This window comes from Rattus rattus, chromosome 2 (assembly GCF_011064425.1).
Source record: "Rattus rattus isolate New Zealand chromosome 2, Rrattus_CSIRO_v1, whole genome shotgun sequence".
Taxonomy (NCBI): domain Eukaryota; kingdom Metazoa; phylum Chordata; class Mammalia; order Rodentia; family Muridae; genus Rattus; species Rattus rattus.
The window spans coordinates 36,852,574-36,865,260 of NC_046155.1; the positions used below are offsets into that span (position 1 = coordinate 36,852,574).

Here is a 12,687-nt window from a genome sequence, read left to right on the forward strand (position 1 = left end):
AAGATATAAAATCAAAACTTTACATCTCTAAACATAAGGGACAAAATCAGAGAGAAATAGCTGTTTCCTTTTCAAGGAAATTCTCTGTGTACTAAGTACACAAAGAGAATCAGACAATATACAATTCACTGTTCTCAAAGACAACAAATAATCGAGCTTGCATGCATCAGAGGGATGTTAGAGACAAGAAAATTTCTAAAAACGGTATAGATAAAATAAAAAGAATGCTCTATTTTTTCCTTCTAGTCCATATGCAAATGTAAACATGCTCTACAGGAAGGAAATGCTGACAGACTTTAGTATACCTTTTGAGTCTGAAGGTAGACAAGGCTTTCTACTACAGGAACTAAGGATGCTGCAGCAACAGCTCTAACATCGTCATCAAGGTCCTGGAGTCCTTCGATTATTCGAGTTAAAACTTTAGGCAATAAAGTATTAATCACGTCCTGTAAAACAGTACATCAAGACATGCTAATTTCCTGTGGCATCATCACTGTGCTTAAGCACCTCTATTAACGTTGAACTATATCATGTCAATATTTATATATTGAAAAGAAATTCATAAACAGAACAGATAAATGAGCAGATTACATAAATAATCCTATTTGAGAAAGAATCCAAATATTTCTGGATGTAACTTAAAATACCAGAACAGCTCTTAATAAGTCCATAATTGCTGTGTGTGAAAACAAATGTATAGATACATATATCTCCTGTCAAGACCCTCAGTTTGCATTTTTTTTCTTCAGTATCACAGGAGATATGAGAGAGATAAGAAGGAAAAGCCACATCCTTCTGCTTCTCCTTATTGCAATGTAATCTCTTCATTTTCCTCACTAAGGCGAGTTGCTCCTGTGACCATATACTATGAATTTCATTAAGAGCAACTGGGTAGTAAAACAACTTGTTCTGCATGCATGAAGGCCGGAGTTCAAATCTCCTATCTTGGCCTTGTATGTGTGTATTGGGCCAACACACACACACACACACACACACACACACACACACACACACACACACACACACACACACACACACACACACTTTTTTTTTTTTTTTTTTTTGGAGCTGGGGACCAAACCCAGGGCCTTTTGCTTCCTGGGCAAGCGCTCTACCACTGAGCTAAATCCCCAACCCACACACACACTTTTTTAAAGCCAGGCATAGTTGTGTTTGCCTGTCATGCCATTATTATTGGTGGGAGACAGCGGGCTTCTAAGTCAAAGAAGTGAGCTTCAGTAAGAAACCCTGTAATGCATTATGTGAAGAGTGAGAACTCTAGTGTCTCTCTGGTAAATCAGCATACCAGAGACACTTTATATCTGTGATCACTGATACAGTGTTCATAGTCGCCAAGATACAGCCCCAGCATATATGACATCAACACATGAATGAGTGAAGAAAATGTGGTACACATACAAAATAGAAAAAGCTTATTCAGCTATAAAGAAGAATGTAAGGGTGACTTCTGCAGGAAGATGGATTAGAAAGGTGGCAAAAAAAAAAGTTCCCTGAAACAGCCCAAGAATGTGAATGACAAAGATAAAACTTTTAGTCAGAAATAAAAAATAATAGCAGAAGAATCTCTTAAAGCTAAAATAAAAGCTGAAGCCATGGAAAAGGCCCCTGGGCCAGAGGTAGAATAACAAAATCTGACAAAAAGTAAGCTGTCCCGTGTACCTAAGATGATGATGGCCCACTTCAATTCCTATCGAAACATCTGAATTCCCCACCAGAATGGCTTTTTGACACCTAGAGCCAGAATAAAATGTGCTCCTAGAGCCTGTTATACACTGTAATAAACTTTTATAAACTAAAAATGCATGAGACCAACTCTTTGTACATTAACAAAAAATTTACAAGTTTTAAAAACAAAGAGAAATAAATGCTTCTCAAAAGATGTCAGCTCATTGTCAGAAGACCAACATTTTTTTTTAAAATTAGTTTTACAGGAAAAATAAGTCTTTTCCAGGAAAGAACATGTCACTTGGTTATCCAATATCAAATGGTCAGCCCTGAAAACATATATAAAAGTAACATCATATGAATTGAGTGGATTATATTTAGGAATATATATACAGGCATGTTGTAGCAATAGGGGGGAAAAAGGGCCATAAATTTGAAAGAGAGCAAGGAGGGGTGTATGGAAGGTCTTAGAGGGAGGAGAAAAGAGATGCAAGAAATACTGTAATTATAATCTCAAACATTAAGAAGTTTTTTAAAATTAGTCTTATTATCAAATAGGTACAGCTATACTAACAAGGCATTTTCCATTCCGTGTTTTATAGAAGCTACAAGACAGTAAGAGGTTGTGTTTGAAGGGTGGGTTGCAGCGACTAGGAAGGGCCAGGAAAAGCAAGAAAAAGCAGAAAGGGTAAACTAAGTGGTAGAGAGCTTGGGTCTATGAGCAGAAACCACAAGGGAATGCTTTATTGCTGGTAGTTTTAAAAACAAAAGAAAAAGACAACTTTAGAAGTAACTTCAAAAGGCTTTTCTGGGATAGGAAGGGAAGCTCTATTCTTGGATTAGTGAGTAAGAGAACAGAGGAGAAGCTAATCCAGAGCAGTAAATAGGACAATCTCTTAAATTCCTGCCAGTTTACAAAGTATTCAGGAAGTTAATTACACATTGGTAAGAAAAGATTCAGTCCTGGTTTCTCTCTAGTTCCTCATTTGCCTCACTATTCCTTTTTTTTAATTTTTTTTTATTTTTATTTATTTATTTTTTTTATTTTCTTTACTAAGACATGGCCTCATGTGTATCCCAAGCAAAAACTTATCTAGTGAAGGATGACCTTGAACTTCTGGTCCTTCTACCTCTACCTGCCAACACTGGGATAAGGACTTTGGAGCACAGAGGTCTGACTCTAAGCACTACAATTACAGGCCTGGGCACCAACCCTCACTTGCTTTTATCATTTTAGCACTGAACTTTGTGTAAAAAAAAAATTATGGATCATAAATTAAAAGGGCTTTTGTGGGGCTGGAGAGATGGCTCAGTGGTTAAGAGCACCAACTGCTCTTCCAGAGGTCCTGAGTTCAATTCCCAGCAACCACATGGTGGCTCACAACCATCTGTAATGGGATCCGATGCCCAGTTCTGGTGTGTCTGAAGACAGCTACAGTGTACCTACATATATGAAATAAACAATTCTTTTAAAATAGTCTTTTGTGAATCAACCTAGGAACCCAACTACTAGCCATGGCATGCTACAGTATACCAAAATTTTCATTAAGCTACAGAGAGAGCATTAATGCTCAACAGTAGATTATATATATATATATATATACACACACACACACACACACACACACACACACACACACACACACACACACACACACACACACACATACATGTGCTTGTGTTTTTAATCCAGGATGAAGCCTGACAATGGAATACTGGATTATAAAACACTCTAGTACAAAAAAAAAAAAAAAAAGATGTCATATGTTTTTGACTTCTGGTACTAACCCTAGTTTTATAACCTTAAACAAGGCTTCTAACTTTTTAGATCTCGGTTTCCCTACGTGAAAATGGTAAGGCTACCTATATACTCTTTCTCAGACTTCTTATAGAGGATAAACAAAGAAAAACATTAGTGAATAATATATATATGATTGTATAGACTGCTTGCTTTGATCCTTGCTGTATGTTTCCTGTTTATATCCTCTGAATATATATCTCCTATATAACTTCATTCTCACAGACCTAAGACCATGAATTCAATATTTAAATGAGTTTAAACAATTAAAGAAGTATGAGATAGACTGAATGAGTTGTAACAATATAACTAACCATCTTTTGATTTCTCTGTAAATTCTTAGGAGCATCACCTATTTTGTGACACTTTTTCAAGAAAGCTAGAGCCTGGCATGATGACACACACCTGTACTCTTCGAACCCAAGAGAAAAAGAAAAGGCAGAGGCAGAATAATGTCTGCAACCCTGAGGCCTGCCAGTCAGTACAGCAGTGCCAGGCCGGCTGGAGAGACATGGGAGATCCGAGAACAAGGAACAAACAAACAAGCAATCAAGCACACCCATTTCTACACCACAACACACAAGAGGGAAAAGCCCTTTCAAAAACTGTTAGTTACCTGACGAACTGCCAAAGCATATTTTATTCCCAGAAGACCACCATGTCTAACTTCCCACTGTTCTTGTGTCAATAATTTCAGCAGCACATCCACTGTCTTATGAACTCCTGTTTCGTTCATGTGCTTTAAAACGACACCTAATGTTTGAGCACAAGTTTCACGAACTGGAGCTACAACCTTGAGAACAGAAAGGAGTTACATAAGCAGAACAGTTACTGACACAGACTTCACAACGCAGGCAAAGCTTCACTTGGGGGATACTTACTTCATCAGAAACAAAGTCTCCAAATCTGTCCAATGCAAAAACACAAAGGAGTCTAATGACCAAGTCTTCCAACCACTCTTGATGCTGCTGAATCATCTGTTAAAACAACCATTTTTAACAGGAGGTAAAAATCAACTCTGTTCTAGGGAGAGTGGATATGCTAGGTCCAAAAATGGGTGGAAAAAAATCACACACACACACACACACACACACACACACACACACACACACACACACACACACACACACACCCCGAGACATTATCTTAGTAGAATGAACAGTTACCAAACCATGTAAGAGTTCTATATACCATCTTCAAATGTAACCATCTCCTCTTTGATAATTATATTCAGAAACACTACATTAAAATTCTTATATTCATGGTTCCTATTATGTTCCTGTACTCTTAAAAAAAAAACCAACTAATTACAGGCTGGGCATTCAGGAGGCAGGGGCAGAGGCAGAGGCAGAGGCAGGGGAATCTCTGTGAGTTCCAGGCTAAAAAGATACACAGGGAATTCCAAGCCAGCCATAGCTAACCAGTAAGATGATCAAAGCTTCTCAGACCTCCAAGAAAACAAAAGCAAAGGAATTACTTAATGGTTACTCTGTGTCGGGTCCTCTGCTATCTATGCTAATTCTAGAGTTTCTTACTACACTAATGTTGCTAGCAATCAGTATTATTTTATTTATCTTACTCTCTCCTGCATTATCCTGCTCAAATGCTCTTCTATATTTTTCCACTCTAGTGTTTCTGAAGATCTCTGTTCTCTAATCTCATTCTATGACAATAAACTTGAATTTTTTTACCTATTCACAGTTCTTCTTACTCACCTTGCATTCTGACTTTATTACATGGCTTTTGTTACTCCCTCCTAAATTGGAAAAACAGACCAACCACTAAATTAAATCATAATTTTAATATACTTACCTCTTCTAAAGTGCTGTCTCCCATTTTACCACCACTTTTCCCATGAGCTTTAAGAATTTCTCTGAGTCCAGTACCCGCCCCATGTCGAACCTAAAAAAACCACAAGAAGCAAACATCAGGTGTCAAATGTTTAAAGAAGTCAAGTTCATTTTCTTTAACATGAAAATGTTTTCCAGTCAGCATTGATGCTACAGAAACTCTATTAAAGCATAATCTTGCCAGTCTTTCAAACAAGGTTTTATTTTCTAACCCTAACTGAGCTGGAAGCTATTATGTATAGAAGATTGGCCAAGAACTCACAAAGACCAGTCTGGTAATACTTCCCCAGTGCTAGGCTAAAGGTATGTGTGACCACACCCGGCCTACAGTCATGTTTTTAAATAACATGCATTTTGTACTGTGATACAAAAAAATATAAACAGTACCTTTATTAATTTCACAATTTTTTTTTGTTACATGGAGGTTTTCAAAGTTGAGCAACAAAATAGTTATTCTCTAACTCTAGGATATAAATCCACCTGGCTTTCACTCCCATGCCTAGTCTCAACCTGGACTCAGAACTCAACAAACAGAAAGGGAAAGAAATTTTTCTGTATAGCCCAAATATTGATATTTTAGAAGTACATGCAAAAAAAAAAAAAAAAAAAGTAGTCAGGTGCCAAAAGAGGAGGATTCACATCACACAAGTTGTCTAATGAGTAGTGCTTTCTTCTATTTGGTGGATCAATCAGCATTCTCAGAGATGAGGAGGTGCTTCCTAAGGGAAGAAAAGCCTGTACTATATACTATAGTTATTTATTTAAAATGCTCTCTGAGCTAAGACTTAATCGTAAAAGGTATTCACAGCAAGATCTACCCCACCCCTTTTCTTTTTCTCTCTCCTTTTTTCCATTCTGAGGATCACACCCAGGCAGGATCTCATACATGCTAAGCAAAGTGCTATTCCAATGAGCTAGATCCCATAGACCCAAAGCAGGTTTGTGAAGGAGAGTATTTCTGATGCTTTGATCAAGAATGGTGTCCATGGGGTTGGGGATTTAACTCAGCATGATGGCGCTTGCCTATCGGCGCAAAGGCCCTGGGTTCGGTCCCCAGCTCCGAAAAAAAAAAAAAAAAAAAAAAAAAAAAGAATGGTGTCCATGCACTATGGTCCTTGTCCCCAATTGGTTCTTGATCAATCAATAAAGATGCCAGTGGCCAATGGCTGCGTAGAAAGAGGCAGGACTTCCAGGTTCCCTCAGGCTAGGAGAGAGGAGAGGGCAGAAAGAGGAGGATAGGTATACTTAGGGGAGAGAGATGGAATTGACTCAGATCTGCAGGGGAGATCTTCCAAAATGTAAGCAGAAAGAGAAACCCGAAAAGTATCTTGGGCAGCAAGACCTACAGGCTCCACAGAAGGTAACAGGGCAACTAAGCTAGGGCAGATTTAGAGGTGTTAAGCTGGAGGTAAAGACAGGTGCACACTAGCAACAAGAGGCTTAGACGAACCCAGCCGCTGAGCCAGTAAGGCAGGTTAACAATGAGCTAACGTGTGCGTGTCTTTCATCCCAGAGAACCTGAATGGGTGGGTGGGAGCACAGCCCCCTGGGGAGCATTAAAGTGCGGTAGAAAAACTGCGCAGACAGGTTTGTTTTGTTTGTTTAATTAAAAGGCCAATTAAAGGTTTGGGAAAACAAACCAATAATTTGATCAGAAGCTTCATTTATATCTTTCCTACATGCTGGGACATGCTTGAAATTTTTCTTTGAAGAAATAATCCGAAGAGGCTTAATTACTTCTGAAACTGGTTTGAAAACTACTACTCTTTCTACAGCTATACATCCTGATTTTTTTTTTCCCTTTTTGGTGATCTTGAGGTTTGAGCCCAAGTATAGGCTTCTATACACCTAGTCCCTAAAATTACTTTCTTGGCAAAACAAAACTGCTCACTACAGGTGTGGTATAAGAGTGAACATTTCCTGGCAACAATATGACTGGAGGCACCCAAAAGGAGGGGAGTGCTGTGCCCCAAAAGGTACCAGTGAAATCCAAGAACTGCCACCTCCTGAGAAGCCTCTCAAGGAGACTGTGGACTTAAAGGCAGAACCCAGAACAAAGGCCTCACAGGTCATCCTCGGGAGAAGGGACCTGGTAGCTGGCAGGGCCCCTCAGCTTGCAGGACTGTGCTCAATAGGAACGCTCCAAAAACTGTACACCAGGTTCTTCTAATCCCATCTACCTCGGGGCCAGGTAGCATACCAGCTGGTACTCACAGGGAGCCCCTGGGCTTGGAATCTGAGGAAGGTTCCTAGCAGTACTGTTGAGGGACAGGGAATTGGGGTGGGAAGGAGGCAAAATTTGACCTTTGCTTGCTTAAAAAAAAAAATTACAAAAAAAAAAGTGAACACTTGAGGGCTGGAGAGATGGCTCAGTGACTGTTCTTCTAGAGGTCCTGAGTTCAATTCCCAGCAACCACATGATGGCTCACAACCATCTGTAATGAAATCTGATGCCCTCTTCTGGTGTGTCTGAAGACAGCTGCAGTGTACTCATATAAATAAAATAAATAAATCTTATTTTAAAAAAAAAAAGTGAGGGGTTGGGGATTTAGCTCAGTGGTAGAGCGCTTGCCTAGTAAGCGCAAGGCCCTGGGTTCGGTTCCCAGCTCCAAAAAAAAGAAAAGAAAAAAAAAAAAAAGTTAAACCTGGTGTGGTGGCATACACTTTTAATCCCAGCATGCAGGAGGCAAAGGCAGAGGAATCTCTGAGTCCCAGGCCTGCCAGGTACACGATGCGATTGAGACCACATCTCAAACCCTCCAAAGGGAGGTGTGGGGGGGTGGAGATAAAAAAAATTGGATAAAAATAAATAATATGTTACAAGTCCTAAAAGACCTGATGAAAAAACAGGTATCCTAATAAGTTATCTTTGCCTAAGAGGAAGATACCTTACCTCCCAGGAAGGATTAAAAAGGTCATTGCAAAGTTCTTCACAAAAGCTTTCCAAAGGCCATTCATTTGTCTAAATGAGAAAGATACAAATTACTACATCAAAGCTTTGCATTCAAGATTTAACAGTTTAAGAGTGTCAAAAATCTATATTTACTTGTAGCCTTAGCAATAGTAACAAGGCTTTAATATTTTAAAATATTTTTCTAAAGTATAAGATATTTACTATAAAATTTCTTTGTTGACAAACAATATCTCATGAATATATTTAAGAAACTTATAAAAAGGGCTTGGAGAGATGGCTCAGTCATTAAGAACACTGGCTGTTTTTTCCAGAGAACCCAGGTTCAATCCCCAGCACCTACATGACAGCTCACGACTGTCTGTAACTTCAGTTCCAAGGGGTCCAATAAATAGCCTCTTCTGGCCTTCATGGACACTAGTCATGCAAGTGGTACACAGACTTATATTCAGCAAAACATCCATACACATAAAAAAAATAATAAATAAAGCTAAAAATTAAAATAGTAAAGTAAGAAACAATTGCAATCTACCTCTTCAATGAAGGAAGAACTTTCTGGAACATTATCTATCAAGACTTTGGCATCACTCGCAGTCTGATTGATAACGACATTTGCTACTTTCCGTCTCTTTTCTTCCGGCTCTCCATCAGTGCTGTCATTGCTGAAAAAGAAGTTATCAATTTTAAAAGTATATGAAGGAATGCAAATGCTCTACAATGTGTGTCAGAGAACCCACTGTCCTCACTGCATGGGTATGTTACCTTGCTGGAGTAGCTTACTCAGCAATCTTACATCAACTAAAATGAACTCAATATTTTGAACAAAATATACCCTGTTATTCTCTGAAGTGGTGATTTTTTTCTTTCAAATTGAATCTCCAATCTAACATTCTTTCATCTCTACAACCAGTTCCCTTTCTTTTATTTTAAACTCTGATTACAATTTAAATCCAGTCAAACATGACACTAACGTTTTTAGGCTTGAAACTTGGAGAAAACTAATATGCCAAGATAGTCGTATTTGTTTGAAAGAATATGATTAAAATATAGTATATGAAAAAAAAATAACAAAAATTTTAAAAATATACAGAAACTGACCGCTGATAAAGTATACAGAAAATTTGAAAAAGTACTATACTGTTTTATAACTTGAAAAGAAATATAAAGGTTAGCTTTATAAGAAATATTATAAAGGAAAAAACAAGTTATCTGGGTGTGGTGGCACACACCTTTTTTTCCAGCACCAAGGTGAGGCAAGAACATAAGCTCAAGGTCAGCCTAGTCAACAAATGGAATAAAACACAAACTACCTTTATGCATCATTCAGAAGAAATGAAAGAAGTAATGCACTTTAAAGAATACTTACTCTCTCTGAATCTCTCCCTCTCTCTACATATATGCTTGTTTATTTGTTTTTCAAGACAGGATTTCCCTGCCCAGGCCTGACAGTCCTGACACTAGCCCTGTAGACCAGGCTGGCCTCTGCTTCTCAGTGCTCAGACTCCGTCTCTAACAGTGTGAACTATTGGCCAACTGCTCTTGTTCCGTATGATCATGGAAGAGACTGAAGACTCCCTCATGCCCTCACCTAACTCTCTCCTATTGCCTAGACTAGCAGGGCACCTTCTATCTCTAGACTTTCTTACTTGCACTTTCAGGGATTGGTTTTTTCCTAGACAGTAAGAGCCATCACCCTTCTCTCAAATCTTTATTCTAAGCTATGGGAAGGTTTCTTAGATCATCTAACCAAAAACTCAAAATCAAGGTCTGCCCATATTTCACATCCCCTTCATGGTGGTCTGATTAGGAATGGTCCCCATGGGATCACATGTTTGAACGCTTAGTCATGACTGTTTGAGAAGGACTGGAGGTGTGGCGTCTGGAGGAAGTGTGTCCCCGGTAAGTGGGGTTTGAGGTTTCAAAAGTCCATGCCAGGCCCAGCCTCACTCTTACTCTCTCAGCCTATTGATCAGGGTGTGTCTACCCTGCTCCTGCTCCAACGCCTTGCACGCTGCCAGACTCCCCGCCACAATAATGGCAGCTGCCTCTGAGACTGTAAGCACGCCTCCAGGTAAATGCTCTCTCGTTATAGTTGCCTTGGTCATAGTAAGAATTTGGAACACATAATTAACAAACTGTGAAAAGGTGTAATATTCAAATACTTGAGTAAAAGTATGACTAAAAACTAATAGCAACTTTTTTCTCTTTTGTTTATCTTCCAGTTACAGACTTTAATTAAATTAACATAAGATGAATATCTCATATAGTTTGGGATCAGTAACACTCTAATTGTAGACTTTATTTTTGAGGATATTTACAAAGACCTTATTAGATGAGTCTCTTTATTGAAAAAAAAAAACAATTAGAAAAAGGCAAAACAAAAACAAAAGATAAAATCCTCTGGAATCTGAAACTCAGACTCAAGGTTTTAGATTTTTGGAACATTTTACCTTAAGGATATTTAATGTCTATGACCTTAACACGTTGTTCACCTTAAAAATCCCATAGCTAGGGGCTGGGGATTTAGCCCGGGGGTAGGGGGCTTACCTAGGAAGCGCAAGGCCCTGGGTTCGATCCCCAGCTCCAAAAAAAAAAAAAAAAAGAACCAAAAAATCCCATAGCTAAAAATAAAAAAGCTGGTGTCCATGCTTTAATCCCAGCACTCAGGAGGCAGAAGCAGGAGGATCTCTGTAAGTTCAGGTCAGCCTGATCTACAAAGGGAGTTCCAGGAGAGCCAAGGCTGCACAGAAAAACCCTGTCTGTGGGTTGCAGGGGGAATCCCATAGTTAAAAAATTTCAATAAAGAGTTTACACTTTAAAAACAACCTCAAGCATAGATTTCTATTAAATGGATTTTTTTGTTTAGCTATTTATGCTTAATTCTTTGTTTTGTTTTTCCACACAGGGTTTCTCTGTGTGGCCCTGGCTGTCCCAGAACTCACTCTGTAGACCATGGTAGCCTCAAACTCAAGAGATCTGCCTGTCTCTAGCTCAAGTGGTATGCGCCACTGTCATCCTGGTTTGTGTTTAACTTTTTCTTTTTTCTTTTATTCCCTCCTCGGTTTTCTAAGACTGGGTTTCTCTGTATATCCCTGGCTGTCCAGGAACATACTCTTTAATTCTCGAACATTGTAAACACTTCTTAGCTTTATGTGAATTTAAAGAACCGAAGTACTATAATCTACAACAAAGACATAACTTTATAGACTTTGCATTATTTATTAACTCATCACTTACTCAAACATTTCTTGAACACCACTAAGAGTCTGATTTAATAGATGAGGGGCCCAAGAATCTACAGCTTAACACACTCTTCAGAGATGGACCTGAAAGATGTTGTTTTGAACTACCTTTTAAAGACAGGTGACACTTTTAATAATTCATTCGGAGGCTGAAGAAATGATTCTTAGTTCAGAATTCTTTTCTACAGAAAGGTTAACCTAAGCAAGTCCAGATTACCATTCACTATTTAGTACAAGAACAGGGGGATAACACCCTGACACCACTTCTCACTTAGCACAAACATCATCTTGACTGGTGACCCTCAGAACCCCTCTCTGAATTCATTCTCTAATATTCTTCACTCGATGCACTTCTGCCACCCTGAATATTCCATAATGGTGTTTCTATTCCGTGACTAGAATGCTCTCCCATTATAGGTCCTCAGTCTTCATGTGAGGCTGAATATCACTAAGGAAAAAAATAATAAAAACAACAACAAAAATCCTACTCCAATAAATTTTTCTGGAGAAGCAATCTGATTCCCCAGTAGCAAACAGTAAATCTTCTGTCCTGAGTAAAACAATCCAAGCATTACTACTCAGTAGAGCAAAGTCACCCAGAGTTTACCTATAAACCAAACACACACACTGTTCTTAGGAAACAAGCACGAAGATCACTACCTCTTCTCATTCGTTTCCACTGCATCCCTGGATCTCTGTTTTGCAAATAGCTTGGCCATTCTTTTAGCTTTGTTCTTCTGTCTATTACTCATTCCTGCTCGGAATTCTGAATCAATCAATTCAGCTGCTTGGAGAGTCTAAAAGAGTAAAACAAGGAGTTTAAACTGCCAGAAATTAAAATAAATACTGATTGTTTCAATCTTAGGAAAGAAATAATTGCATATATTTTAATAAAGAGAGATAAGCATTCTTTTTGATAATATTACACTATTATCTATCATGATTTTACTCTCAAGCCATATGTACTGGAACACTTAAAATTCCAGCACTTGAAAGGCAGAAGGATGGTGAGAAAGCCAGGGATACCTAAGAAGACCTTGTCTTAAAAAATGGCACTAGGCCTTTAAGCCCATGGGAGGCAATGGTGTTCTGTGAGTTCTAGGACATCAAGGGCTACATAGAGAGACCTTGTCTCAAAAAAATAAATAATTAAAACTTAAAAAGAAGGGGTTGGGGGTTTAGCTCAGTGGTAGAGCGCTT

The 12,687-nt window shown here is 38.6% G+C and overlaps 1 protein-coding gene across 1 annotated transcript in view; it reads right to left on the reverse strand.

Moving 5' to 3' along the window:
- Btaf1 (B-TFIID TATA-box binding protein associated factor 1) overlaps positions 1-12,687 on the reverse strand; it is an 85,938-nt gene that overhangs the window by 43,585 nt on the left and 29,666 nt on the right. Inside the window, exons 6-12 of the mRNA XM_032891868.1 lie at positions 12,148-12,284; positions 8,778-8,907; positions 8,228-8,296; positions 5,297-5,386; positions 4,366-4,461; positions 4,101-4,277; positions 306-446 (exon numbers count right to left, since the gene is read on the reverse strand). Of these exons, the coding sequence (XP_032747759.1) occupies positions 306-446; positions 4,101-4,277; positions 4,366-4,461; positions 5,297-5,386; positions 8,228-8,296; positions 8,778-8,907; positions 12,148-12,284 (840 nt within the window). The remainder of the gene's footprint in view (positions 1-305; positions 447-4,100; positions 4,278-4,365; positions 4,462-5,296; positions 5,387-8,227; positions 8,297-8,777; positions 8,908-12,147; positions 12,285-12,687) is intronic.